The sequence below is a fragment of the Oppia nitens genome, unplaced genomic scaffold (genome assembly GCF_028296485.1).
Source record: "Oppia nitens isolate AA-2021 unplaced genomic scaffold, nextdenovo-longstitch-racon4-pilon3 scaffold15_pilon_pilon_pilon, whole genome shotgun sequence".
Taxonomy (NCBI): Eukaryota; Metazoa; Arthropoda; class Arachnida; order Sarcoptiformes; family Oppiidae; genus Oppia; species Oppia nitens.
The window spans coordinates 2,195,636-2,221,974 of record NW_026533194.1 but is presented as its reverse complement, the minus strand read 5'-3'; the positions used below and the strand labels follow the sequence as shown (position 1 = coordinate 2,221,974).

The window sequence follows — 26,339 nt, the reverse complement described above, 5'->3', positions numbered from 1 at the left end:
TTGCTACCAATAAAACTACTAATAGAAATAATTTCAATAATTTAGACTATAGGCAACAATTTAGTTTAATGGCAATCGATTATATTATTGATAAATTGTTTGTATGTGCATATTTTAATAAACAATTTGAATTAACAATGTGTAATAAAGCATCTAGGTACAAATTATCCCTGAACGATGACCTAGTTTGTTTGACCATATTTGGACAATTCAATCAGGAACCCGATAGTAACTATAGTGTATATAATCATTTTGGTGGCTATAGTAAACTAGATAATATTATAGCCATTGATGTACATAATTTTAGCCGGATGCCTATTTCAAAAATGACCATGCACATACATCATCGTCAATGGCCATTGTATAATCTAGCTAATGGTAAACCAATGGATCTATTAGTTGGTAAACTAAACTATTTGATTGGACTGAAAAAATCGCAATTAAAATATGACCGTAAACTACAACAATACAGACAGTGTAGTTGGCAACCCTATGATGTTTGTGTTGATAAATGTATGTTGGAACGCTATACAAATCGATCCAAGTATCCGGGACATTTTCTATATTATTATCATCAAGATACAATAAATAATAACAATATAGATAATATATCAATGGAATTATATTCAAGTTTCCGTGAAACGCCCGTATGTATGAAACTATGTCCTCGACGTAATTTATGTATTGAAAATTATACACAAATTACGTTCAAAGAAACTAAACAATTCATTGGCAATAAACTAGTTTTCAAGTTTCCCGAAGAACCGGATATTATCTATGAACTCCAGTTTCGTATGTCTAGCGAGGAATACCTCTGTCTAATGGCTAGTATATTAAGTTTATGGTTCGGGTTTTCAATCCTAATGTTTACTAAGTTTACGAAATTTTTCTATCAATATATTTTGACTAATTATAATAATTTTCTAAATATTAATACTAATAATAATAATAATATAATTTTACGATTTAAAAAATTTAATATTGTTAAAAATTCATCATCATCATCATTATCTAATAATAATAATAATAATAATAATTTATTTGTACGTAGTAATAAAAAATTTATAAAATATTAGATTTAACACTTTTAATTATTTTTTTTAAAAATTTGCGTTACTATAGTTTATATACAAAAAAAATGATTAAACAAATTTTAATTTAATAATAATATAATAAAATTTATTTAGTAATGTTTTTTTTAGAATGACGTAAAATTATTATTGATATTTTGTTTTGATCAATAAAAGTAAGTAAATTTATAATAATAATAATAATAATTAAATTGATTTTATTGTAATTATTAGTCAAGAAAAATACAACTATTAGCATAATAGATAACTTATTATAATATTTTATACATGGAAAAAAATCTATTAATTGTAAAAATTATATATATATATAAAAAAAAAATTTATTTATAAATTCAATCTTTAAATACATTTACTGTCACTATATTATAATTAAACTAAATTATACTTAAACTATATAATAATAAATATATATTTTTTTAAATAATAATTTTTATTAATAGTAATAATATGTAATGAAAAAAAAGTTTTATATCTTTTAAACCTAAATTATATATAATGTTAATTATTTATGTGTCAATAAAAATACTATAATACAATAATTATTACTGTATTTTAGATTTTTTTTTAAGTTAAATAACTACACAATATATTTTTACAAAAAAACAAAAATCTAAAATAAATCAATAAATTTCCAGAAAAAACTAGAAAAATTTTATAATAATTTTTTTTGTATATATATATATTGATATAATAACTCATTGAATGTAATATTATATATTAATCATAAGATAGGGCTAGTCCACCGCCATCGACATTAATCTGGGCACCGGTAACAAATCGGGCATGGTCACTGGCCAAATATAGTACAGTATCGGCCACTTCCTCGGGTTGTCCGGGTCGACCAACTGGTAAATGGCTACCCATATTGTCAAACATGGCATCATTTTGTTCAACAGTCATACCCAGTGTAGTAAATGCTGATGTTTTTATGGTTCCCGGACTAATACCGGTTATTCAGATAAATAAACAAATAAAAAAAATAAATAAAAAAAATATATAATTAATAATTAATAATAATAATAAAATTTAACTAATTATATATATACAGTATATACACAGTAGTAACAATAGTAACAAACATTAAACATAATAATACATAATAATAAAATTAATTAATTAATTAAATATCTAAATACCTGATAACATTAACCCTAATATGTTTGGGTCCCAACTCAGCGGCACAACAATAGGTAAACATACCCATAGCTGACTTAGACATACAATAGGCTGACATACCTGTAACCTATATATATATATATATATACAGTAATAATAATAATAATAAATTATTAATTAATTAATTTAATTTAAAAAAAACTTACGGCTTTAATACCGGCACCGCTGGAAATGTTAACAATGTTTCCCTGAGTTTCCGATAAATAATCGACCGATAGATGTGTTAAGTATACCATTGAATTCAAATTTATTTTCATAACTGATTCAAATTTCTGATAAAATTCCCGATCACTGAGCGCTCCGGGAGTACCGATAGCGGCATTGTTGACCAATACGTCCAAACGACCAAAATGTTGGACAGTTGTCTCAACCAGACGTTTGCAATCAGGTTTTTGTGATATATCTCCGACCACTTCCAATGCCGGCAATTGTTTAGGTGAAACATTCGTACACTGTTTGGCCACTTCGGCAACTAGTGAGGCTCGCCGACCGGTAACTACAACATTGGCACCCGATTGGGCAAACTGGACGGCAATGGCCGCACCGATACCCGAACTCGAACCGGTTATCAGTACTACTTTACCCGAAAAATCATATTTAAGTGACATTTTATATAAATATTATTAAAACTTATATATAATGTATAATAAAATTATATATAGTTATATATATATATATATATATAAATAAACTAATAATAATCTCAAATATATTAAATATTTGATAATATTTTTTTTTGATTTGATTTTAGTTAGTATTGATTTTTTGTTTTTATATACTAATTGTATTTATATATATTTATACAAAACGTTTAACAGTTTCTCTATTTATAAACTTATAATTTATTAATAGCTATTAATTTATTATTTAATAAGTTTACTAAACTTAATTAATCCTAAATTTCATAACAAAATATCTAAAAAAAACTTTATAATTTAATTTATCATTGTATTAGTTTATTAAACTTTATTTTTATATATACTTAAAATCTAAATGATCTAGCAACTTTTAATTAATAAAGTAATTTTTTATTATTATAAATATAAGATTTATTCCTATTTACTGCAAACAAAATAAAAATACCTTGATAAGATAATTTTATAATAGGCTGATTTTTTAATTTTTTTTTAATTATCTAACTTATTATTTTTTTGACAAAAATATCATACATCCCTGTACTAGCATACCGGTGTCGATATATATTATATAATATATATATATAATATAAATTTGTAAAACTACATATTTAATTGTTTTATTATAATTAATTTTAATTATATTCCATTGTTTCAAACTTAAAAAAATCAATTATTTAATAATAATAATATTATTGATTTTATTTTATTTATTTTTTTAAGTTAATATTTATTTTTATATAAATGTTTAGTCGCATAAAATATTGAATTTGAATTTTTATTCAAATATATCAAAAAATAATGTACAAAAATAAATAAATACATACATGTATATAATGTTAACAATTTTAACAAATTAATCAATAGGTGCATTATTCAATCAAGGTCAGATAAACTACACATAGAGTACATGTATAAATACTTGTATAGATATTTATTTAATATGTTTTTGAAAATTAATTAATTAATTATACTTGAAATTTTAAAAATTTTAAAATGATTGTGTCAAGGTATTTTGGTGTTGCAATCAATTCTAATGATTTTATATTTATAATAATAATAATAATATTAATTATTTATTTAATTATAAGTTGCTAGCTCATTGAGTTTTTTAAAGATATTATTTATAACTTTTTCAATCATAATTTTTATAATAATAATTAATTATAAATAATTGATTAGTTTAATAAACTTAATTAATACAAAACATTAGTTAAGTTTATTAATTTATATCTATTGGCTATAAATAAATTATAATGGAAAATATATTAAATTATAAATAGTTTAAATAAAAAAAATATTATATATATATATATATATATATATAGTATGTATAATATATATATATACAAAAAAGTATATATTATATACTGTATTAATATTATATATATATTTACAAGTAGTATATTATATCAAAATACTACTTATTTTAATTTTTTTTAAATAAAAAAAATTACTTTATTATATTACATATTTTAATAAAATTAATTTTTTAGAAAAAAATATATATAATAATTGTTCCTGTACATAATATAAATTAGATTTTACAAAATAAAAAGTTTTAAGTTTAAGTTTATGTAATTAAGTTTTAAATATATTATTGACATAAATTAAAATTATGATTATTATGTCACTGTAAATAAATAACCAAAAAAAATATTAATACTATTTTATTTTTAAATTATATTACATTTTTTTAAATATTAATAAATTTATTTTCAAACAATCTTTAATAATAATAATAATAATATTTAATAGATTATTAAAATATTTTTATATACAATAAATTGTAATACTTTATTATTAATTGTTTTAATTTAGATAAAACATAAAAATATTTATATATATAAAATTACTGATAATTAATACAACAATTGAAAATATTAATTAAAAATTATTAATTAAAACAAACATTTTTTTAGTAATAAGTTTTCAACAAATTTTATATTAATTATTAATACTATTATTATTTGTTTTTTTGTTGAAAATTTTATACTATTATATATTATGAATAATCAGTTTATTTTTATAGATAATTATTTATTTGTTTTTTTTAGTTTTATTTCATTTAAAAAAAAAATATATTATTTTGACAAAAACTTTTACTAAAAACACATGTTTTTTAGTGATTCATTGAAAATTAATTATTTTTTAGTGTATTTTTAAAAGACAAAAATTTTGTAATTTACTCATATTTATTGTGTGTTATATAAAAAATATTAGTTTTAATTATTATACTTATATACTATATATATATATATATATATGTATATATAATGTATAGTAATTTTTTTATAATTGACAGATTATTTTTGCGTCACATAAACAAAATTATTTTATTACTTATAACTATAATAATATAATAAATCATAATTATTTACACGTTTTTTTAAGTTAGATATTAAAACAGTATTAAAACATAATTAAAGTCAAAAAAAATTAATAGGAAAAACACTTTTTTTTTAATTTTTATTTAATTTTTATATAATATTTTAGTTATTACAGTTATTGTAAACTATTAGTTGTAAAACACAAAATTTTTGTAAAAAAATAGTAATAATTACATTTAACATAATAGTTAAACAAAAAAATATATCAACAAATTAACATATGTTTATATATATATATATATATATATTTTGATTGTTAAACACTTATTATTATTTTTTAATTAATAATTGTTTATCTATATATATATACTGTATATATCATAATATAATAATAAAATAAACAAAAATCATCAAAATATCTAATAAAAAAATAACTTACTCTAAATAAAAGTGTTTTTTGTTTGAATTTTGATTTTAGTTTTTAGTTTTTTTAGTTAAAACTTTTTTATTTTAATTAAAAAATAAAAAAATAAAATTAATTATGAACCGTGGCAGTATCTATCGTAGACGATCATCGGCATTTTATTATTCAAGTTTTGCCTATCAAAACAGGCGTGCCTCAAACATACAGGTGCCGGCCACGTTTGGTGATTGTGCAGCAGCAGCATCGGCAACTGGCAATGCTACTATCAATGATGATAATGCTACATCCTATCAAAATGAAAACTACGGTGACCAGATAGCCACTGTCGATATGGGCCAACGTATACGCCAGTGTATTGAACAACGTGAACTATCCAGACAACGTAAATATAGACGATTGTTGACTACTGTAGTATTATGTTATGGGAATTTTTGTGTAGGCAGTGCCTACTCAATACTGGGACCACTGTTTCCCACTCAGGTATGTATGTATGTGTGTGTCTATATGTATGTGTGTGTGAGTGTGTATTTGTATGTATGTATGTATGTATGTATGTATGTATGCATGAATGTATGTATGTATATGTTTAGTACCCATTATATACTGTATTATGTATATGTAGTACAGTGTGTGAATTTTTTAAAATAATTTTATGTTTTTTGTTTATTTATTGAAAATATTATTTTTATTTATTTTTTTTAAATCATCAGGCTAAATTAAAGGACATATCGGAAACATGGATCGGCTTGATAATGGCACAATTTGAGGTGGCCATATTTTTTGGGTCAATCATTTTTGGCAAATTGGTAATATATATATAAAATTATTTTATAAAAAAATAATTAACCATGATAATATGATCTTTAAAAAAACTATTTAATTGTTTTTAATATATATATATAGATGTCAAATATTAATCCTAAACACGCCCTAATTGGTGGCCAAATAATTGCTGGCTTAACCTGTTTATTATTTGGGTAATAAACAAATAAATTTCAAATTATTTTATTTTTTTGTAGCATGATAAAATTTCTAATTTTTTTTAAAAATATATATATTTATATACAAATATTTTATTATTTTATTTACAGATTTTTACAAATGTGTCCACCTGGTATACTATTTATTATAATCAGCATGATCATACGTACACTACAGGGACTGGGATCGGCCATGTTTTTTATAAGTGCCTGGACAATAGTGGGCCTAAAGTATCCAGATAGTTTGGCTAAAATATTTGTAAGTTTTTTTAATTTTTTAATAATTTTAATATTTTTTATAATTTTTTTTTCATCAGGCTCTAACTGAAATGTTTTACGCTATTGGCATGATATTTGGTCCGGGTATGGGTGGCCTACTAGAGGAACTGGGTAATTTAATTGGTGCCCAATTTATGGTACCGTTTGAAGTGTTGGGCATCCTAATTATAATCGGTTCACTATTGGCTTATTTTCTAATCGATAGTATAGGTATAAATAATTAATAAAAAAAAATAATGTTATCTAGATAATTTTATGTTTTTTTTAATTAATTAATTATTATTTTAGATAACTATACAGATAATAGTAAACAAACTAGTATATTTACTGTAGTTAAAAATTTTAATTTTTCAATTAACTTACTGATTACAATTAATGGTTGTATACTAATTGGTTTTAATGATGCAACATTGGATCTACATTTAAAAAATGTAAATATATTATTATTAATTAATTATTATTATTAAAAATTAATATAAAATTAATATAAAATTAATATAAAATTAATATAAAATTAATATAAAATTAATATAAAATTAATATAATATTAATATAAAATTAATATAATATTAATATAATTTTAATATAATATTAATATAATATTAATATAAAATTAAGTTAATGTAATATTAATATACTATTAATTGATTAATTAATTAAAATTAATATTTAAAATTTTTTTAAAAAAATATATAGATACAAAACATATCGCCCGGTTTGGAGGGTGCCATATTTGTTGTACAGGGTGCATTTTATGCAGCATTCAACCCCTACTGGGGCAGTCTAGTGGATAAGGTTGCCAACAAACACTCGCTATGTTTGGCCGGTTGTCTATTTTCAATGCTCAGCTATATAGTCGCGGGTCCGCTACCGTTCCTGCCAATTGAATCGTATGTCTACCCCAAACAAACACAAAAAAATCAATTAAATTAATAATTTTTTTCTCCCTCCCCTCCCTCCTCCTCTCCCCAGTAATATATGGCTAGTTATTGTCGGCCAGATATTTCTGGGCTTCGCTATGGGAGGTCTAGTAGTCGGCAGTTTTACCCATGGATTCAATGAAATTATGTATAGTTGTTGTTGTTTTTTGCACAGTTATTCAGTGATATAATTATTTATTTATTTATACTATAATTAAATAGCAAAAGCGGTTTTGCCGAAAATGTTAGCACTTTTGCCGTAATTTCGGCCAGTTTTTCGTCGGCATTTGCCTTGGGTTCGGCTATAGGGCCGGCACTCGGAGGCTATCTATTAGGACAGTTAGGCTATCGTTGGTCAACAGTCTATATGGTTGCACTGGAATTTCTATTTGTATGTTATAATTACTGTTAATTAATTAATTAATTAATTAATTTTTTATAATATTATTTTAAAATTTTAAGATATTTCTTAAAGAAAAAAATTATAATATAATTTTTAAATTATTATTGATTTTTTATTTTATTTTTTTTTAATAATTTTATTATAGATTGCTGGTATTGTAGCATATAATCTATGTCATAGTGATGATGATAATGATGATAATAATGATAATGATACTAGCACAAAAAATAGTATTAATAATAATTATTATTATAATAATAATTCAACTAGCAACATTAACCACAACAATATTAATAATTATCATCATCGTCATTCAAAAATCGATGAATATATACCAATGGATTAAATTTTTAAATTTAAAGTTAAATTTTATATAATATTTATATTTTTTTTTTAATAATATTATAAATAATAATAATCAGTAATTACAGTATACTTATGGTTTTATATAATATCACAAAATCTACTTTATATTTTAATATATAATTTTGTTATTTTTTATAGTATACTAATCATCAATAGACTATAAAATAATTAAATTATATATTTTTTTTAAAAAAAAACATTGTAAACGCATTGAGTTACAATAATTTTTTTTAAACAAAAAAATTACTTAAAACATTTATCAAAATAAAATAAACTAATTTTTTCAAATAAGAAAACTATTTAATCTATAGTATTTATATAACATTATTTATTTTCAAAAAAAAAAAAAAATTATTATAATTATGTTTAAAATATATAAAGTTATAAATATAAAAAATATTGATTATATAAATATTATTATTAAATTAATTTTTTAATTAATATATTTTTAATATAACTTTTTTGTTACATAATATAATTGAAAAAAATATTCAAACATTATATATTGTAATTATTATAATATATTTTTAATGATGTTATTTAATTTAAATAGTTATCATAAAAAACAATTAATATCTTATAACTAATTTTAATAATTAGGTATAAATTTTATTATTCAAAAAAAATAAAATATATATTTATTTATTTAACTCTAACATTAAAGTATAATTATTTAAAAAAAGTATATTTATGTTTATAATAATTATTTATTTGCTAAAAAACACCGGCATTTTTGGCCAGTGAGTAGAATATGGTTGAACTGTCGCTAAGCAAACTGTCGGGTTCGGCAAACTCGACTACCCGTCCATTGTTGAGCACTATTACCCGATCGGAGTCCATAATCGTATGGATTCGGTGGGCAATTGTCAGGACAGTCGACTCACGAAACTCTTGACGTATGGTTTGCTGTATGAGTGCATCGGTTTGGACGTCGACGGAAGCCGTGGCCTCGTCGAGGATTAGGACACGAGTGTTACGTAACAGAGCCCGTGCCAGACATATGAGCTGTCGTTGACCAACACTCAGGTTATCGCCCGATTCGCTAATCGGTGAGTCCAGTTGGCCGTCCAGCGACTGGACATACGATTTCAGATGTGACCGCTCCAGTACTGACCATAGCTCGGGGTCAGTATGTCTGGCAAATGGATCTAAATTTGATCGAACAGTTCCCGTATAGACTATCGGCTCCTGCGGTAGTATTGTCAGTCTTGATCTTAACTCTGGGAGATCTAGACGTCCGATATCTATGCCATCGATGACTATCCGACCCACGGCTGGTTCAATCAGTCGAAACAATGCCAACACTAGCGACGACTTTCCCGAACCGGTTCGGCCAACGATTCCGATCTATAGAAAAAAAAATAATTATTTTAATTATTATTATTATTATTATTTACTATAAAAACCTTTTCGCCTGAATTGATATGCAAATCAATTTCGTTGAGTACTAACTCCAAGCCCTGTCTATATCGGGCACTATAGCCGTGAAACTCTATACGTCCACTGTTTGGCCAGTTTTGGTTGTCATCATCATCTGCCGCCGCCGTCGGCAATAATTGCTGGCCAGTTGTTGTTTGCTGCCGATGGGCGGCTCCTCCTGTTTCCGGTTTCAGGTGACAATACTCTGCCAATCGTTCATAGGATACCATACTGTTGACAAACTGGCCGTATAGGCGAACTAATAGGCCGACCAAATACGACAGATTGGTTACATTGCACAGAGACATACCGGTGTCGCCGCCACCACTGGCCTCCCGGCGCTGGACAGTTAGCAGGAAACCTGCGAACAGTATCAGTAGACTGGCCAGTCCGTCCAGACGTATTTGTAGCCAACTGTTCAAACTAGCGGTTGAATACATACACCGTTGATTGGTATCGACCAGTGAGTCCATGTGTCCGATGAATCGATCCGAACAGCCGTCGTAAGCCCGGATAGTCGACAAACCGGTAAGTGTTTCGCTAAAATAGGCCAATATTGGCGATCGGGTGGTTGACTCCAAACTGTTTTTTTATTTTGTTGTTTAAATTAATTTATTATTTTATGCAAAACAAACAAACAAACAAATAAAAAATAAAATACAATATTATAATAATTTTAAAAAAAAAATAATAAATAATAGTATACTTATGATAAAATTTAAAATAATTTTTTCCCATTAAAATATTAATTAAAAAAATTAAATAAAATAATTTAAAAAAAAATTACCGTTTTAGTTGGCATGATAATTTTGTATAAAAATTCTGTATATATATATATTAAATATATATATATATATATGTAAAACAAACATTTTAATAAAAACAATTAATTATAAATTTATTAATTATTGTTATATATCAATATATATAACATTCAATAGTTACCTGAAATATATAGAAAATTATTAGTACAACCAATACGGGTATCAAAAATAACGGTGTCGTCCAGGATATGATAATTATACTGATTATACATAACAGTGCAACCTCTAAGACATAACTGTTTATTAAAATAATAATAATAAATTTTTTAATATATATATAAAAAAACTAAAACATGTATTTCAATAAACATGGGTTAGGTATGAAATGGTAGACAACAACTACAACTACTGACCCCAATGTAAATACGGTAACCGTATCGACAGTATCCAAATCTTTGCTAAACCGGTTGACAATCCGACCGACAGGTGTCTGATCAAAGAAACTCATTGGCGATCGGATGACTGACCCAAGTATTTGCTTATGTAGTCTATCGGATGCCCTCATCGAACCGTATACCAGTGCTAGGCGGCCAATAAATATTGTTATCAATTGGACCAGGACCAGGGCGGCCAATACATGAAAATAGTAGCCAATAGGTTGTTGTTGTTGTTGTTGGGAACCGGTAGCTACCGATGACTGGCTCCATGTGTTTAACCATAAGTTTATACATATTCGGGTAGTATATGATAGCAGAAAAAATACTATCGTAACCGTTGCCAACCATACGGACATTTGTCGGCCATATTTCAAGTAAACCTAAATTATTGTTTGTTTTTTAAAAAAAAATTAATTTAATAATTTAAGTATTTTAAATATCAATTTAGTTTGTAATTAATTTATTGATTTTTTTACTGTAATTCTAGAGACAAATTTCATAATAATTTATTAATAAATTTTAATATACAGTATATTTAATTATTATTTAATATATTTAATTATATTTAATTATTATTTAATTATATTTAATTAATATTATTAATTATAACTAACCTTAAAACTAACATTTCCAGTTTCGCTAAATTCATCATTAATTAATTGTTTATTATTATTATTATTATCAATTGGTTTATTATCAGTTTTATTATTATTATTATTATTATTATTAGATTTATTTGAATTTTTTTCACCACTACTAATATCTTCTAGATTTATATCAAAAAAATCATTGATATTATTATCATTATTATTATTAACATTACTATCTCTTTGAATAAAATTATTAATATTATTATTATTATTACAAACTGTTTGCAATGAATATTGTCTATTATTAACAAAATCATTAAACAGTTTGCATTGATTTATTAGTGAATCATATGAACCAATTGCACTGATTTGGCCATCGATTAGATATATAATCAAATCGACTTCCGTTGATAAAACTGTGGACAACTGGTTTGTTACCAGTAATCTAGTGGTATGTTTTAGTATACCTGTCCGCGAGCTGAACACCTCAAACATTAGATGTCTGGCCACATGACTGTCCACTGCATTTGATAACAACATCATAACAATAGATATACAATTTAGATAACACATACCATTAATAATTTTTTTTTTAAATTTAGACATACCTGAGCTGAAGGGATCGTCCAGTAGGTATAGGTCGGCATCTGAATAGACAGCTCGGGCTAAACTGATTCGTTGTTTTTGACCGCCACTCAGATTTGCACCCTTTTCGCCAATTTCTGTCTCGTCCGTAGCGGACAGTTGTCTTAGATCAGGTCCGAGAGCACAGCCCTGAACTACCCGACCGTATCTCTGACTATCATATGGTTTGCCAAACAATATATTCTGTTTGACCGACATATTCAGTATCCATGGCTGCTGTGAACAGTAGGCTATGTCTGGACGGCCGCCGGCGCCGTTACCGCTAGCATAGGTAACACCGGCACTCCCCGGTGTCAAACAGTTCATTTCGCCTAACAGTGCCGCCAGTAGTGAACTTTTACCAGAGCCTACATTACCGACAATAGCCACAAATTGTTTGCTAATTATTTGCAAATTAATATTTTTCAACATAAATCTAGTTGTTGTAGTAGTAGTAGTAGTAGTGGTTTTGTTAACAATCGGGTAGTTTTTAGCTACCGATCCCCATTCAAACCTGCCGTCAATTACTTTTATTGCATATTTATTATTATTATTATTGATTTTATTGTTACATTTAATGTAATCACATTTGTTTTGTAGATTCAAAAATCTTTCCAATCGTTTAATTGAAATCCAAATCTATTGCGAAAATAAAATATATTATTATTATTATTATTATTATTATTATATAAAATCATAAATATTATTTATAATTAAATTTAAATTGAAAAATAAAAAATAAAAAAAAATAATGACATTTTTAATTATATATAAATAATTATTTAAAAAACAAACATATTATAGCCAATTATTTAAGTATTATATATACTGTAATAATAATGTAATACTGTTTTCAAATTATATTTATTTTAGTAAAATAATAATAATATTAATAATAATTTAATTATCTCATACCCATATTAGTGAACTGACCCCCTGGGGGAACATCATTAGTACATTAGTTAGTGACTGTGCCAGGGCTAGGGGTATAAACAATTTTTGGGCAGTCATAGTCATAGGAGGAGGTGGTGGTGGTTGTCCACCACTACCACCACTACCACCACCAGCAGCACCATTATGACCATTAGAAACCAAAACATATAGCACCAGGCCAACAAATATTATCCAATAGGGCGCACTGGTAGCCAAAACAAAATATATGGTATTCAATAGGGTTGCCAAACGCAAGTGTCTGATCTCATTGGATCTTAATTTACAAATAATCCCATGAAATGCCATTTCCCACGAATATAACTATAGAAATATATATCTAATTAATTTTCAAATAATTAATTAATTAATTAGTAATTTTAAAAACATAAAAAAAATTTTAAAAATATCAATACTTTTGTAACTTTAATACCATTGATAACATTGTTAGTTAAATCCAAGCGTTTATCTTTTTCGGACATTTGTTTGCCAATCAATTGTTTAGTATATTTGGCAATAATAGCACATAATATTATTAGACCGGTTAGTATAGCCAGACCTGACAGTGCCGATATTAGACCCAGTTCCCTATATAACTGGCCAAATATAATGGCCGATTGTATGGGCGATACGAGTGAAAATATTACTAAATGAAGTTCATCTGTAATATATGTATTAAACACAACAAAAAAAAAATAATATTACAATAAACTTATAATAAAAATTTAATTGAATTATTTTTTTTATTTAAAAATTTTTAAATAAATAATATTATAAAAAAAAACTGAAAAATACCTGCAAATCTATTACAATCGATGGCCACTAAACTAATTATTTCCCCATTGGTTATCATTGGTCCATTGGTCACCTGGTTGTCCCTATTGTTGTTAATTTTATTATTATTATTATTAGTATTAGTATTATTAGTATAGCTATTGTCCATAATTAATGATTTGCGATAAACGGCTGATATAAGTGCCGATCGTATTTGTTGTCCTTAAAAAAATTTAAATAATAATAATTATTATTATTATTAGATAAAAAAAATTATTAAACAAACATTTTATTTTTAAAAAAAATAACTAATTTATAAATTTTTAATTTTAAATAAAACACCTAAAACTGTTGACCATTGACTATAAAATCCATAAGCCAACGAGTAGATCATGTTTATAGCTACCAGTGCCAGTGTATAAACATAACCGTGCCATTGAGGTTCACCGATAGTTTCGGTAAATTCAATCATTAATCTATTATTTTTTTTTAAAAAAATTAAATATAGTTTAGTTTTATAGTAAACAAATAAAATAATAATTAGTTATTATTTTATATATAAAATATATATTTAGAATTGATAATAAAAATAATTATTTTAAAAATAAATAATAATAATTAGTTATTATTTTATATATAAAAAATATTTAAAATTGATAATAAAAATAATTATTTAAAAATAAATATTAATAATTAGCTATTATTTAAATAAAACTATTAGAATTGATACTAAAAATAATTATTTCAAAAATAAATAATAATAATTAGTTATTATTTTATATATAAAAAATATTTAAAATTGATAATAAAAATAATTATTTAAAAATAAATAATATTAAAAGTATTTATTTATTTATATGAATAAATAAAACAAATAAAAACTGTACTTGATAATTAATGGTTGCAATACACGTACAATACCGGCCATTATAAACAATGAGCTAGCTAAAAAATAGCCTAGTCCATAGGATTTCAATAATGACCAGAGTAAATTTTGTTGTCTATGTTTTTTATCAGTGACATTATATTTACGACTAGTATTTAATTTCCGATTTTCGGTATTACTATTATTATTATTATGGCCAGTCATTGACCAGTTTCGGGCAAACAGTCTATAGTTATGATCGGTACTATCTCGGGGACGGACTGGCCATAAATCTTCGACATTATTAGTTAGACAATAGTTTTGTCGGTAAAACACCGAAATCAAACTGTTTACCCAATGATAGGTTAGTTTCGATGGAAACGATGCACTAGTTTCAGGACATACTGTAGGTTCGGGTATTATTTCGGTAGTGCTATTTGTGGACAGTTGTCTACTATAGGTGTCGGCATACGAACAGTAGACTAGTAGGCAAGCAGTTAGCAATAATTGGCTGGCGTGTAGTTGAAAATCAGTGGACAACCACCACTTGACTGGTATAGTAGTATCGGTTGTTATATATGTGGCCACCAATGATAGACAACCGAAAACAGTGTCCAACACTAGATATAGCCAAACCTGTGGACTGGTATTACTAGTACCGGATCGCCGATACCAGTAGAATAGTATTGATAGTGTCAAACGTGTTAGTAATTTGATGACAATGGCCATCATATGGCCAATAGTTACGGTAGTTTCGTCTAACAAATAATATTGTCGTCTCCATAGACATAGTAGACACTCGACTAATGCAATACCAGTGCCGAGTATAGCCAGTGATAGACGGCTAATGTTATAGCGGTTCCATTGAATAGACAAACAATTATTATTATTATTATTATTATTATTATTAGTTTTTTTATGATGACAATTATGACAATCCCATTGAGACATAATAATCGGTATACATGATGACCATAATGTTAGTGCCGGTAGCCAAACAAATACAGTATCCAACATACAGGTGCTTAATGTAGGTGTGTCTGTATTCCAGGTTTGATTTGAATCCTAGTTATTATAGTTGTAATATACAGTATATATATATATAATTAGTTAATAATTAATTTAAATATAAGCTAACTATTGATATTTTCAACAACAAAAAAACACCGCATTATCAGTACTACCAACAAAAAAATGATATTATTTTTATTATTTTAAAAAAATTATTAATTAAAAAATATTAGTTAATATTAATTTATTTTTTTTATATTGTATTATATACTTATAGTAAAAATTATTTCAATTAATTAAATTTTTTAATACAATAATCAATTAAAAAACTTACCCATAATTTTGAATTGCAAATACTTTCAAACATTATTATTAAAAATAATAAAAAATTTTTTAATAATTATTAAAACTAAAACTATAATACATTTATAATAATTAGTTATAAATACAAAAATTTAGTATTATATATCTAATTGTTGAATAATTATTTTTTTTATGTTATGGATAAACTATTATAAATTAAATTAAACATTATTTATATTCAAACAAAATATCTAAATTATTTATTTTAATAATTTTTTACTAAAGTACATAACATACACATATATATATATTACTGTATATGTAAATAAAATTTTTTATGATAAAAATTAAATTTGTTTTAAAGCAAAAAAAAATGTTAACTAAATGTTATTTAAATTATCAACATTTAAAAAAATTATATTATACTATAGTTAGCAAAAAATATATATATATATTATCAAAACATTTATTTGTTTAAATGTACAAATTTTAAAAAAAAATAATATTTACTTATAATTTATTATATTTAGAAATTTAAAAAAAAACAAAAATAATTATAGATTTTTATTTATTAGTTAATTTAGTTATTTATATGATATAATTAATTAATTACTTTCAAAAAAAAATTCATATACATTACTATAATAACAAATATATTTATGATATTTTTACAATTAGATTGAATTTTTTTTAAAAAACATTAACGTGACTTAATGTAAAAAATAAAATAAACATTTTTTTTGTATATATTATATATATATATATATATATATATATATATATATATATTTTAATAAATTATAATACTTTTGTATAGAAAATATTTTACAAAAAAAAACTAATAGTTTAATAATTTAATTAGTTTTAAAAAAATATTTATTTTTAATAATAATAATCTGTATAATAATTAATAAAATTGTTTAATATTAATCCTATGAAAAACACTACTACTATATTAAATAGCATATTATTATTATTATTATTATTAATTTTAATAAAATAATTAATATCAATATACTATGTAATTACTAGTCTATGTTAATATAAAATACAATTAATTATTATACAGTATTATTTTGTAATATATTATTTAGTAATTTATTTTACACAATACTATACGTTAGTAACCTTTATATTTTGTTTTATTAATTGTTGTAATGATTCATTAAAAAAAAATAAATAATAAATAAATAAATAATCTAAAATATGTTAGATTGTAATAAAATGTCATTATAATAAATAATGTAAAAAATTTATTGAGAAACTTTTTTTTTCATACTCTCCCGTTTTTTTTTTGAATATTTGTTTTTTAATTAAAATATTAATATGTAAATAATTTTTTAAAAAATATTTAATATTAACCCTATAAAAAATACTATTAAATAGGATATTATTATTATTATTATTATTATTATTATTATTATTATTATTATTATTATTATTATTATTATTATTATTATTATTATTATTATTATTATTATTATTATTATTATTATTATTATTATTATTATTATTATTATTATTATTATTATTATTATTATTATTATTATTATTATTAATTTTAATAAAATAATTAATATCACTATACTATGTAATATAGTTTTTGGGGTAAATATAAAATAATATTAATTAATTAATTATTTAGTAATTTATTATGTTATGATATATATATATATTTTAAAATTAAGATTTGAATAAAACATTATAAGTTAAACAAATCAGAATTAAAATTTTAATATCTCTTCCAAAACAGAAAATGGCGGATAAATTTTTAAAGTGAGTTTTTTGTTAAAATTTAAGTTTAACAAATAAATACAGTTAATTACAATATTAAGTTATAACAATAAATTAATATATTATAAAATGGCCTATAAATCATAAAAATTTAATTTCATCACTATAAATATTTATGGAAATGTAATATTTCTGGTGATGCAATATTTATGTTGAAACAATATCTAAGGTTATACAAAATTTATGGTGTCGCAATATTTATGGTGATGCAATAGTTATGATGATGCAATATTTATGATGATGCAATATTTATGATGTTGCAATATTTATGTTGCATATTTATGATGAAGCAAATTTATGATGATGCAATATTTATGATGATGCAATATTTATGATGTTGCAATATTTATGTTGCATATTTATGATGAAGCAAATTTATGATGATGCAATATTTCAGGTTATGCAGTATTTATAATGATTCAATATTTATGTTGAATCAGAATATTTGGTTATAGAAAATTTATGGTAATTCAATATTTATGATGAAGCAATATTTCTGATGATGCAATATTTATGGTGATTCAATATTTATGATGAAGCAATATTTATGATGATGCAATATTTATGGTTATGCTGTATTTATGATGATACAATAACTATGATTATGCAATCATCATAAATATTGCATCATCATAAATATTGCATCACCATTAATATTGCGACACCATAAATTTTGTATAACCTTAGATATTGTTTCAACATAAATATTGCATCACCAGAAATATTACATTACCATAAATATTGCATCATAATAAATTTTATATCACCAAATATATTGTTTCAACATAAATACTTTGTCATTAAAGATATGATATAATGACTATTAGGAATAAATATTTTGTTTATAATATGACAAAAACAAGTAATTTACGCAATAAAAATTTGTTTTTGGTAATGCTTTCTAGCATTCTCAACTGGTTTTTATATGACTTGTATTAATGTTAAAATTATAAACAATTTGTTTAAAAACCTAAATAAATAAATATTTGTTTGCTATTTCTAAAAAATTGTTTGTTAAGTTAAAATAATTAAAATATAAACTTATAAAATATTATCATTATTTTTTTAAATTTAAATTTTATTATTATTATTATAAAGTTTAAAACAATGCTAGTGTTGGAAAATAAAGTTGCATTAATTACTGGTAAATATATAAATAATAATATTATTTTTTTAATAATTAATTTTAATATATATATATAATAACTACATATATATACAGTATATATATTAGTAATAAATAAATACTGAGATTATAAAACTATAATAATAATAATAATTGTTATTAAAAACTAATTATTATTAATAACTAATTATCATTATTAAGTAATTATAATTATTAAGTAATTATTATTATTAAGTAATTATTATTATTAAGTAATTATTATTATTAAGTAATTATTATTATTAAGTAATTATTATTAATAAGTAATTATTATTATTAAGTAATTATTATTATTAACTAATTATTATTATTAACTAATTATTATTATTATAATAGGCTCGACATCGGGTATCGGTGAGGCCATAGCCGTACAATTATGGTCATTGGGTGCATCGGTTATTATAACCGGCTATGAAAACTACGGGCACATAGAAACCGTAGTCAACCGATTGCGCAACAATCAGCCGCCGATGCCGACCAGCAAACAAACGGATGGCCTGTTGTCTACTACTACTACTACTACTAAACAAAAAGTTATAGGTATCAGAGCCGATATACTTGACGATCGGGAACTGGATTCGCTGGTCGACAGAGTCAGATCAGAGTTTGATAGCCGATTGGATATACTGGTCAACAATGCCGGCATAGCTTTGTTGGCCAGTTTTACCGATACGGATTGTCTGGGTTTTTTGGATGAAGAGCTAAAATTTTTGCGAGCCATACAACGCCTGACCCGCCAATTGATACCGTTGTTGATGATGGCCAGTGGCGGCGGCGGCGGTGGCGGTAGTATTGTAAATGTGTCGTCCTATGAGAAACCGGTAAGTTATTGATTGGGATGAGGTATGGATGACATGGGATGGGGGGTAACGGGTCAGGGGGTGACGTGAGAGGAGGGTGGTGACGGGTCAGGGGGTTTTAGTATAAAAATTAGTATTTTATTTTTATTTAGATTAAACATATAAATGACAAACAATTTAATTATTATTTTTAAAAAAATATTTTATTTTATGTTATTTATTAATATATATATATATATATATTTTTTAATTATTTTATTTTAAAACTTATTAATATTTTTTAGTACTATAAGGCATTGCCAACACTATTGAGTAAATCAAGTTTGGATATGTTTAGCAAATGTCTGGCCCATGAATTGGCACCCAATGGTATACGGGTTAACAGTGTCGGGTTAGTACACTAGTATACAGTATATATAATTTTAAGGTTAATTATTTACAATTATTATAACATTTTTATTACATATTACACATTGCAACGACACACACACACACACACACATACATATTAATCCCCCCCTCCCCTGGTTGGGTACTATTGGTATTGTATCGGTGATGGCCTGACTGTATAGTCCCGGTGTAATCGAGACACCGGCAGTTATCAATCATCCGATGCTCAAACATCTAGTATTTTTGCCACAATATTTGCAAACAATACCATTGGGACGTATGGGTACTGCCGTGGATGTGGCCAATACAGTAGTCTATCTGATTGTCCAGTCAACCGCCGGCACCGGTAGTAGTAGTGGTGGTAATGATACTAATAATAATAAGACTAATAATTATGAAAAAAATAATAATAGTTTTATTACTGGTATGAAAATTAACATTACTGGCGGCCAATAGATATATTAGATATGATTTTTTAATTACTATTGATTTTTTTAAAATTATAATTATTACTATTGATTATTATAATTATTATTATTATTTTAAAATAAAATTTTGTTATTGAATTTTTTTTATAACGGTATTTATTATGTTGTAATTTATATATTTTATTTGAATTATTATTATTTGAATTTATTTATTATTTGAATTATTTGAATTATTATTATTATTTTAATTATTTAATGAATCACTAAAATATTTATTTAATAAAAAATTACTTTTAAGATTGCTAATTTATTTGTATAATAAATTATTTACTAATATATTATTATTATTATTACTGTTATATCCAACTAAACAAAAACAATTTTAAATACTAAATAATTTTCAACATTTATTTTTTTAGTTTATAAAAATAATTATATATACAGTATTATAACATTATATAAAATATTTTTTTTTTTAAATAATTATTTAAAATTATTTATAATATAGTAAGTTAATTTTAATTAATTATTTTTTAAAAAACAATAAATTTTTGTAATATTAATGTAAGTGTAGTTTTCAAACACACAATTTACTAAAAAAAATAATTAAATTTTTAATAATTTTTTTTGTAAGTAAATAAAATTATTTAAAAAAATCACTAAATAAATAAAACAAAAAAAAATTATTTAAAAACTATATTGTATTTCCGTTTACTGTATATTTTAGATTTTGGTACTTTTGGTACATTTAATTATAAAAGTTTGTTTTTAAGTGCAATTCAAACATATTATGGATATACAGTATATATATATGTATAGTATTATATGATATACTGTATATGGTATAAAATTGATTGTTCAAAGACATACACATATATTTTAACTTTCAATAGTAATATACTACAGTATTATACTGTAATATATATTTTTTGCATTATATACAGTACATGTTATGTACATGTATATATATATACAAAATTGTATACATTTATCTATAGAAATATTTCTATACATTAACTGTAAGAACATGTATAAGTAGGGTTACCAACTGTAAACGGTTTGGCCTGGACAGTCCCGAATTTTTTAAAACATATTTCCTGGATAGGATCTAAATGTCCATGCTAATTGTTTTTTAAAAAAGTATTAAATAAAAATAAATACAATAATTATAGCACAAATTGGTTACATTATTATGTAATATTTTGTTTACTAAAAAATATTGAAATATAATATAAATCAAAAAAAAATAACAATATATATTGTATAAAAAAATTATTGCATAATAAATAAATTTGTATTTTACTTGTATGATTTTTATTTTAGTTTTATTAAAATAAATAACTATTAACTAATTAAAAAGTTTTCATTACATATACTTAATAAATTTGTTTTATATAAAAAAATATTTTTTTTATTATAAGGATTGAAAATTATTAATTTGTTCAGGTTTATTATTTATTAAAACAAAAATTATCTATGTCCTCTTTTTAATTAAAAAAAAATATTATTTGGTCAGTCTATATATAAGTGTGAAATATACTATTATTATTTAATAAATAAATAAACAGTAAATGTACTAAACTTATAGTTTATTTTATATAACCTTGATCAAATACATAGTGCATTCAGTATAAATAGTGCATAAATAGCTAAACAAAAATTATATATATATATATATATTGCACTTTTAGTATCAATTATAAGTTTTATATTCAATCCCAATAAAAAAAAACACTTATAATATAACAATTTTTAAATCAATAAAATAATATATAAATATATATATATATTAATACTAATATTGATTAAAACTGTTTACTTATTAATAATAATAATATAGTAATAATAACTTAATACTTATAATTTATAACAAAAAAAAAAACATTGAAAATGTCTCTGAAATTTGATTTTACCGGCAAAGTAGTACTGGTTAGCGGTTCGAGTTCGGGTATCGGTGCGGCCACTGCCGTCCAGTTTGCCAAATCGGGTGCAATGGTTGTAGTCACCGGTAGACGATCGGATAAACTGGCCGAAGTGGCCAATCAGTGTACGCTGGTATCGCCAAAAAAATTGAAACCATTGGAAGTGGTCGGAGATGTTACCAATAATGCAGATATTAAACGTCTAGTGGAGACAACTGTCCAACATTTTGGTCGACTGGACGTATTGGTCAACAATGCCGGCGGTGCTACTATGAGTTCATTGGCTGATCCAGAATTTTATCAGAAATTTCTAAATGAAATGCAATTGAATTTGAATTCAATGGTATTACTGACACATCTATCGGTCGATCATTTGGCCAAAACTCGGGGAAATATTGTTAACATATCAAGTATTGCCGGACTCAGAGCCGTAAGTTATTAATTAATTTTAATTTAATTAATTAATTAATTAATAATAAAGTTATTAAACTATTTTTAAAAAATAAATATTTATTATTTTCATTTTATCTTTGTTTGTTTGTTGATACTATTAAAATAGTTTACTAACTAATTGTATGGCTAAGTGTTTAATAGTATTATCATATATATATTTTTCATATAATTTTTTTATATAATTAATTAATTTACTGATAATAAAGTTATTAAACTATAACTTTTTTATTATTATAAATATTTATTAATTTTATTTATTAATTTTTTAAAAAATATTTTTTAACTATTTTTAAATAGTTTACTACTAATCCAGCCTATTGTATGGCTAAATGTTCAATAGATATGTTTACCAAATGTTGTGCCGCGGAATTGGGACCGAAACATATCCGGGTTAATGTTATTAAGTAATTATAAATTTTTTAAATTTTTATTATAACTATTATTAATTATTTATTATATATATGTATAGTCCGGGACCAATAAAAACATCAGCCTTTACAGCGGTTGGTTTGACTATTGAACAAAATGATGCCATGTTTGATAAGATGGGTAGCGTAACACCGGTAGGCAGGGCTGGACTACCCGAGGAAGTTGCCGATACTTGCCTATACCTGGCCAGTGATCATTCAAAATTTGTTACCGGTGCCCAATTAATTATCGATGGCGGTATGGTAGCCGCCAATGCCTTTCCCATGAGTGCATTCAAGGACTTATAAATATTTTTCAATATATTTATTAATTTTTTAAAACTATTTTTATTTTAGTTTTTTTGCTTTGAAAAAAATTAGTATTACTTTTTAAAATAATTTACTTAATGTTTATTTATTTTTTCTTCTAAATTATAATTATCAGTATTATAATTGTTTAGATTTATTTTTTTATAAATTTATTATAATTTTAATTAATTTTTGTTTAAACATAATTATAATAACAGAATTTTATTACTAAAATTTGATATAAGATTTCATAACAATAAAATACTTAATTAATATTCAATGTAAACAATATAAATCAATTAAATCAATTTATTAAATAAAAAACAATACATAAACAATTTTTATTTTTTGATATTAAAACTTTTATTAATACAAAATACTTTTGTTTTTTAATTTATAAAAATTTTTATTTAAAAATAAATTACTATAATATGTAGTGTAGTGTAGTCTAGTGTATAGCCTTGAATATCTATAGATAACAGTCCATAGATTATAATATATTTAGTATATATATTGTATATATATATATATATATTAATAAATAAAATTGATTTTACTATTTGTTATTAAATAAAAAAAATAGTATTTATATAAAATAATTTTTTTTTTTAAAACTACATAAAAGTAAAATTAGTTTTGTTTATTAGTTAATGTAAACTAAACTAAACTACAAAAAAATATGTCTATTATATATGATTTCAGTGGAAAAGTAGTCCTAATAACCGGTTCGAGTTCGGGTATCGGTGCGGCCACTGCCGTCCAGTTTGCCAAATCGGGTGCCAATGTTGTGATCACTGGTAGACGATCAGATAAATTAGCCGAAGTGGCCAAACAGTGTTCTAGTGTATCGCCGAAACAATTGCCGACATTGGAAGTGGTCGGAGATTTGACTAATGATGAGGATATCAAACGTCTAGTGGAGACAACTATCCGACATTTTGGTCGCTTAGATATATTGGTCAACAATGCCGGCGGTCTAACTGAAAGTCAATTAAATGATTCAGATTTTTATCAAAAATTTCAAAATGAAATGCAATTGAATTTGAATTCAATGGTATTACTGACACATCTATCGGTCGATCATTTGGCCAAAACTCGGGGAAACATTGTTAACATATCAAGTGTTGCCGGACTTCGAGCCGTAAGTTATTAATTAATTTAATTAATTAACTTATAATAAAGTTATTAATTAATTTAATAAAGTTATTAATTAATTTAATAAAGTTATTAATTAATTTAATAAAGTTATTAATTAATTTAATTAACTGATAATAAAGATATTATTTAATTATAATTTGATTATCAGAGTTATTATTAATATTTTTTTCTTAAAATATATTAATTATTTTTATCTCTTTATTTAATTAATAATAACTAACATTAATAATTATTACTAATATACATATATATATATATTAAATTTTTATTTATTTATTATTATTATTATTATCATTAAAATTATTTTTTAAATTAATAACAAATAGTTAACTACTAATTCAGCCTATTGTATGGCTAAGTGTTCAGTAGATATGTTTACCAAATGTTGTGCCGCGGAATTGGGTTCAAAACATATTAGGGTTAATGTTATTAAGTAATTATAATTTTTTTTAAAAATTTATTAACTATTATTAATTATATTTTATTATATATATATATATATATATATATATATATATATATGTATAGTCCGGGACCAATAAAAACATTAGCACTTACAACTAGTCATGGTATGACTATTGAACAAAATGATGCCCTGTTTGACAAAATAGGTAGCTTAACACCGGTAGGCAGGGCTGGACTAGCCCATGAAGTAGCCGATACTGTCCTATATCTGGCCAGTGATCATTCAAGGTTTGTTACCGGTGCCCAATTGATCATCGATGGCGGTATGGTTGCTGCCAATGCTTTTTCTATGCCTCTATCAACTAAAAACTAAAAAATAATTTTTTAATAAAATATTATATTGGATTTTTAGTATAATATAATTATAATTAAAGTTTTTTTTATGAAAATAAAAATATTTTGAGTATTAACTAATAATAATAATAATATTATTATTATTTATTTTTTTAATAAATAAATTGTAATTTTTATTTAATTTTTTAGGAATATTTAAAATATTAAAAAAATTATGATATATTTTTAATAAATTATACTTTATTTATAATTAATAATTTTAATTTGACAACTATTTTGACAACTATAGTTAACATAGAAAACAAAATAAATTAATAAACTAGGTTAATTTTCTATAATTTATATATATATATATATAATTTATTTTATTATCTTAGTTTACTAATTAATATAAACGTGTTTAATTAATTAGTGCATTTGCACTAAATAAAAA

General features: G+C 23.4%; 8 protein-coding genes across 8 annotated transcripts; 5 read left to right on the top strand and 3 right to left on the bottom strand.

Moving 5' to 3' along the window:
* Window positions 1-1,808: 1,808 nt before the first annotated feature.
* On the bottom strand, window positions 1,809-2,875 carry LOC128963743 (3-oxoacyl-[acyl-carrier-protein] reductase FabG-like). The gene is made up of 3 exons (XM_054310260.1): window positions 2,414-2,875; window positions 2,228-2,334; window positions 1,809-2,031 (listed from the first exon to the last, which is right to left on the bottom strand). Exons 1-3 carry the CDS (start codon window positions 2,873-2,875, stop codon window positions 1,809-1,811), a joined length of 792 nt encoding a protein of 263 aa, XP_054166235.1.
* A 2,898-nt stretch (window positions 2,876-5,773) lies between these two features.
* Window positions 5,774-6,637, top strand: LOC128963732 (MFS-type transporter SLC18B1-like). The gene is made up of 3 exons (XM_054310249.1): window positions 5,774-6,136; window positions 6,367-6,462; window positions 6,560-6,637. The coding sequence occupies exons 1-3, from the start codon at window positions 5,774-5,776 to the stop codon at window positions 6,635-6,637; spliced, it is 537 nt and encodes a 178-aa protein (XP_054166224.1).
* Window positions 6,638-7,049: 412 nt separating this feature from the next.
* Window positions 7,050-8,247, top strand: LOC128963721 (MFS-type transporter SLC18B1-like). Its single transcript, XM_054310238.1, has 5 exons — window positions 7,050-7,125; window positions 7,204-7,346; window positions 7,612-7,805; window positions 7,888-7,983; window positions 8,058-8,247. The coding sequence occupies exons 1-5, from the start codon at window positions 7,050-7,052 to the stop codon at window positions 8,245-8,247; spliced, it is 699 nt and encodes a 232-aa protein (XP_054166213.1).
* Window positions 8,248-9,318: 1,071 nt separating this feature from the next.
* On the bottom strand, window positions 9,319-10,835 carry LOC128963710 (ATP-binding cassette sub-family C member 2-like). The gene is made up of 3 exons (XM_054310226.1): window positions 10,811-10,835; window positions 10,011-10,605; window positions 9,319-9,951 (listed from the first exon to the last, which is right to left on the bottom strand). Exons 2-3 carry the CDS (start codon window positions 10,494-10,496, stop codon window positions 9,319-9,321), a joined length of 1,119 nt encoding a protein of 372 aa, XP_054166201.1. The 5' UTR covers window positions 10,497-10,605; window positions 10,811-10,835.
* Window positions 10,836-11,335: 500 nt separating this feature from the next.
* Window positions 11,336-14,221, bottom strand: LOC128963699 (multidrug resistance-associated protein 1-like). The gene is made up of 6 exons (XM_054310215.1): window positions 14,164-14,221; window positions 13,785-14,029; window positions 13,354-13,692; window positions 12,423-13,077; window positions 12,090-12,335; window positions 11,336-11,604 (listed from the first exon to the last, which is right to left on the bottom strand). Exons 1-6 carry the CDS (start codon window positions 14,219-14,221, stop codon window positions 11,336-11,338), a joined length of 1,812 nt encoding a protein of 603 aa, XP_054166190.1.
* Window positions 14,222-19,204: 4,983 nt separating this feature from the next.
* Window positions 19,205-20,926, top strand: LOC128963688 (uncharacterized oxidoreductase MexAM1_META1p0182-like). The gene is made up of 4 exons (XM_054310204.1): window positions 19,205-19,259; window positions 19,617-20,101; window positions 20,365-20,471; window positions 20,653-20,926. Exons 1-4 carry the CDS (start codon window positions 19,223-19,225, stop codon window positions 20,924-20,926), a joined length of 903 nt encoding a protein of 300 aa, XP_054166179.1. The 5' UTR covers window positions 19,205-19,222.
* A 1,852-nt stretch (window positions 20,927-22,778) lies between these two features.
* Window positions 22,779-23,989, top strand: LOC128963676 (3-oxoacyl-[acyl-carrier-protein] reductase FabG-like). The gene is made up of 3 exons (XM_054310193.1): window positions 22,779-23,250; window positions 23,571-23,677; window positions 23,743-23,989. Exons 1-3 carry the CDS (start codon window positions 22,789-22,791, stop codon window positions 23,987-23,989), a joined length of 816 nt encoding a protein of 271 aa, XP_054166168.1. The 5' UTR covers window positions 22,779-22,788.
* A 658-nt stretch (window positions 23,990-24,647) lies between these two features.
* LOC128963665 (3-oxoacyl-[acyl-carrier-protein] reductase FabG-like) lies at window positions 24,648-25,925 on the top strand. Its single transcript, XM_054310182.1, has 3 exons — window positions 24,648-25,130; window positions 25,474-25,580; window positions 25,676-25,925. The coding sequence occupies exons 1-3, from the start codon at window positions 24,669-24,671 to the stop codon at window positions 25,923-25,925; spliced, it is 819 nt and encodes a 272-aa protein (XP_054166157.1). The 5' UTR covers window positions 24,648-24,668.
* The last annotated feature ends 414 nt before the right edge of the window (window positions 25,926-26,339 follow it).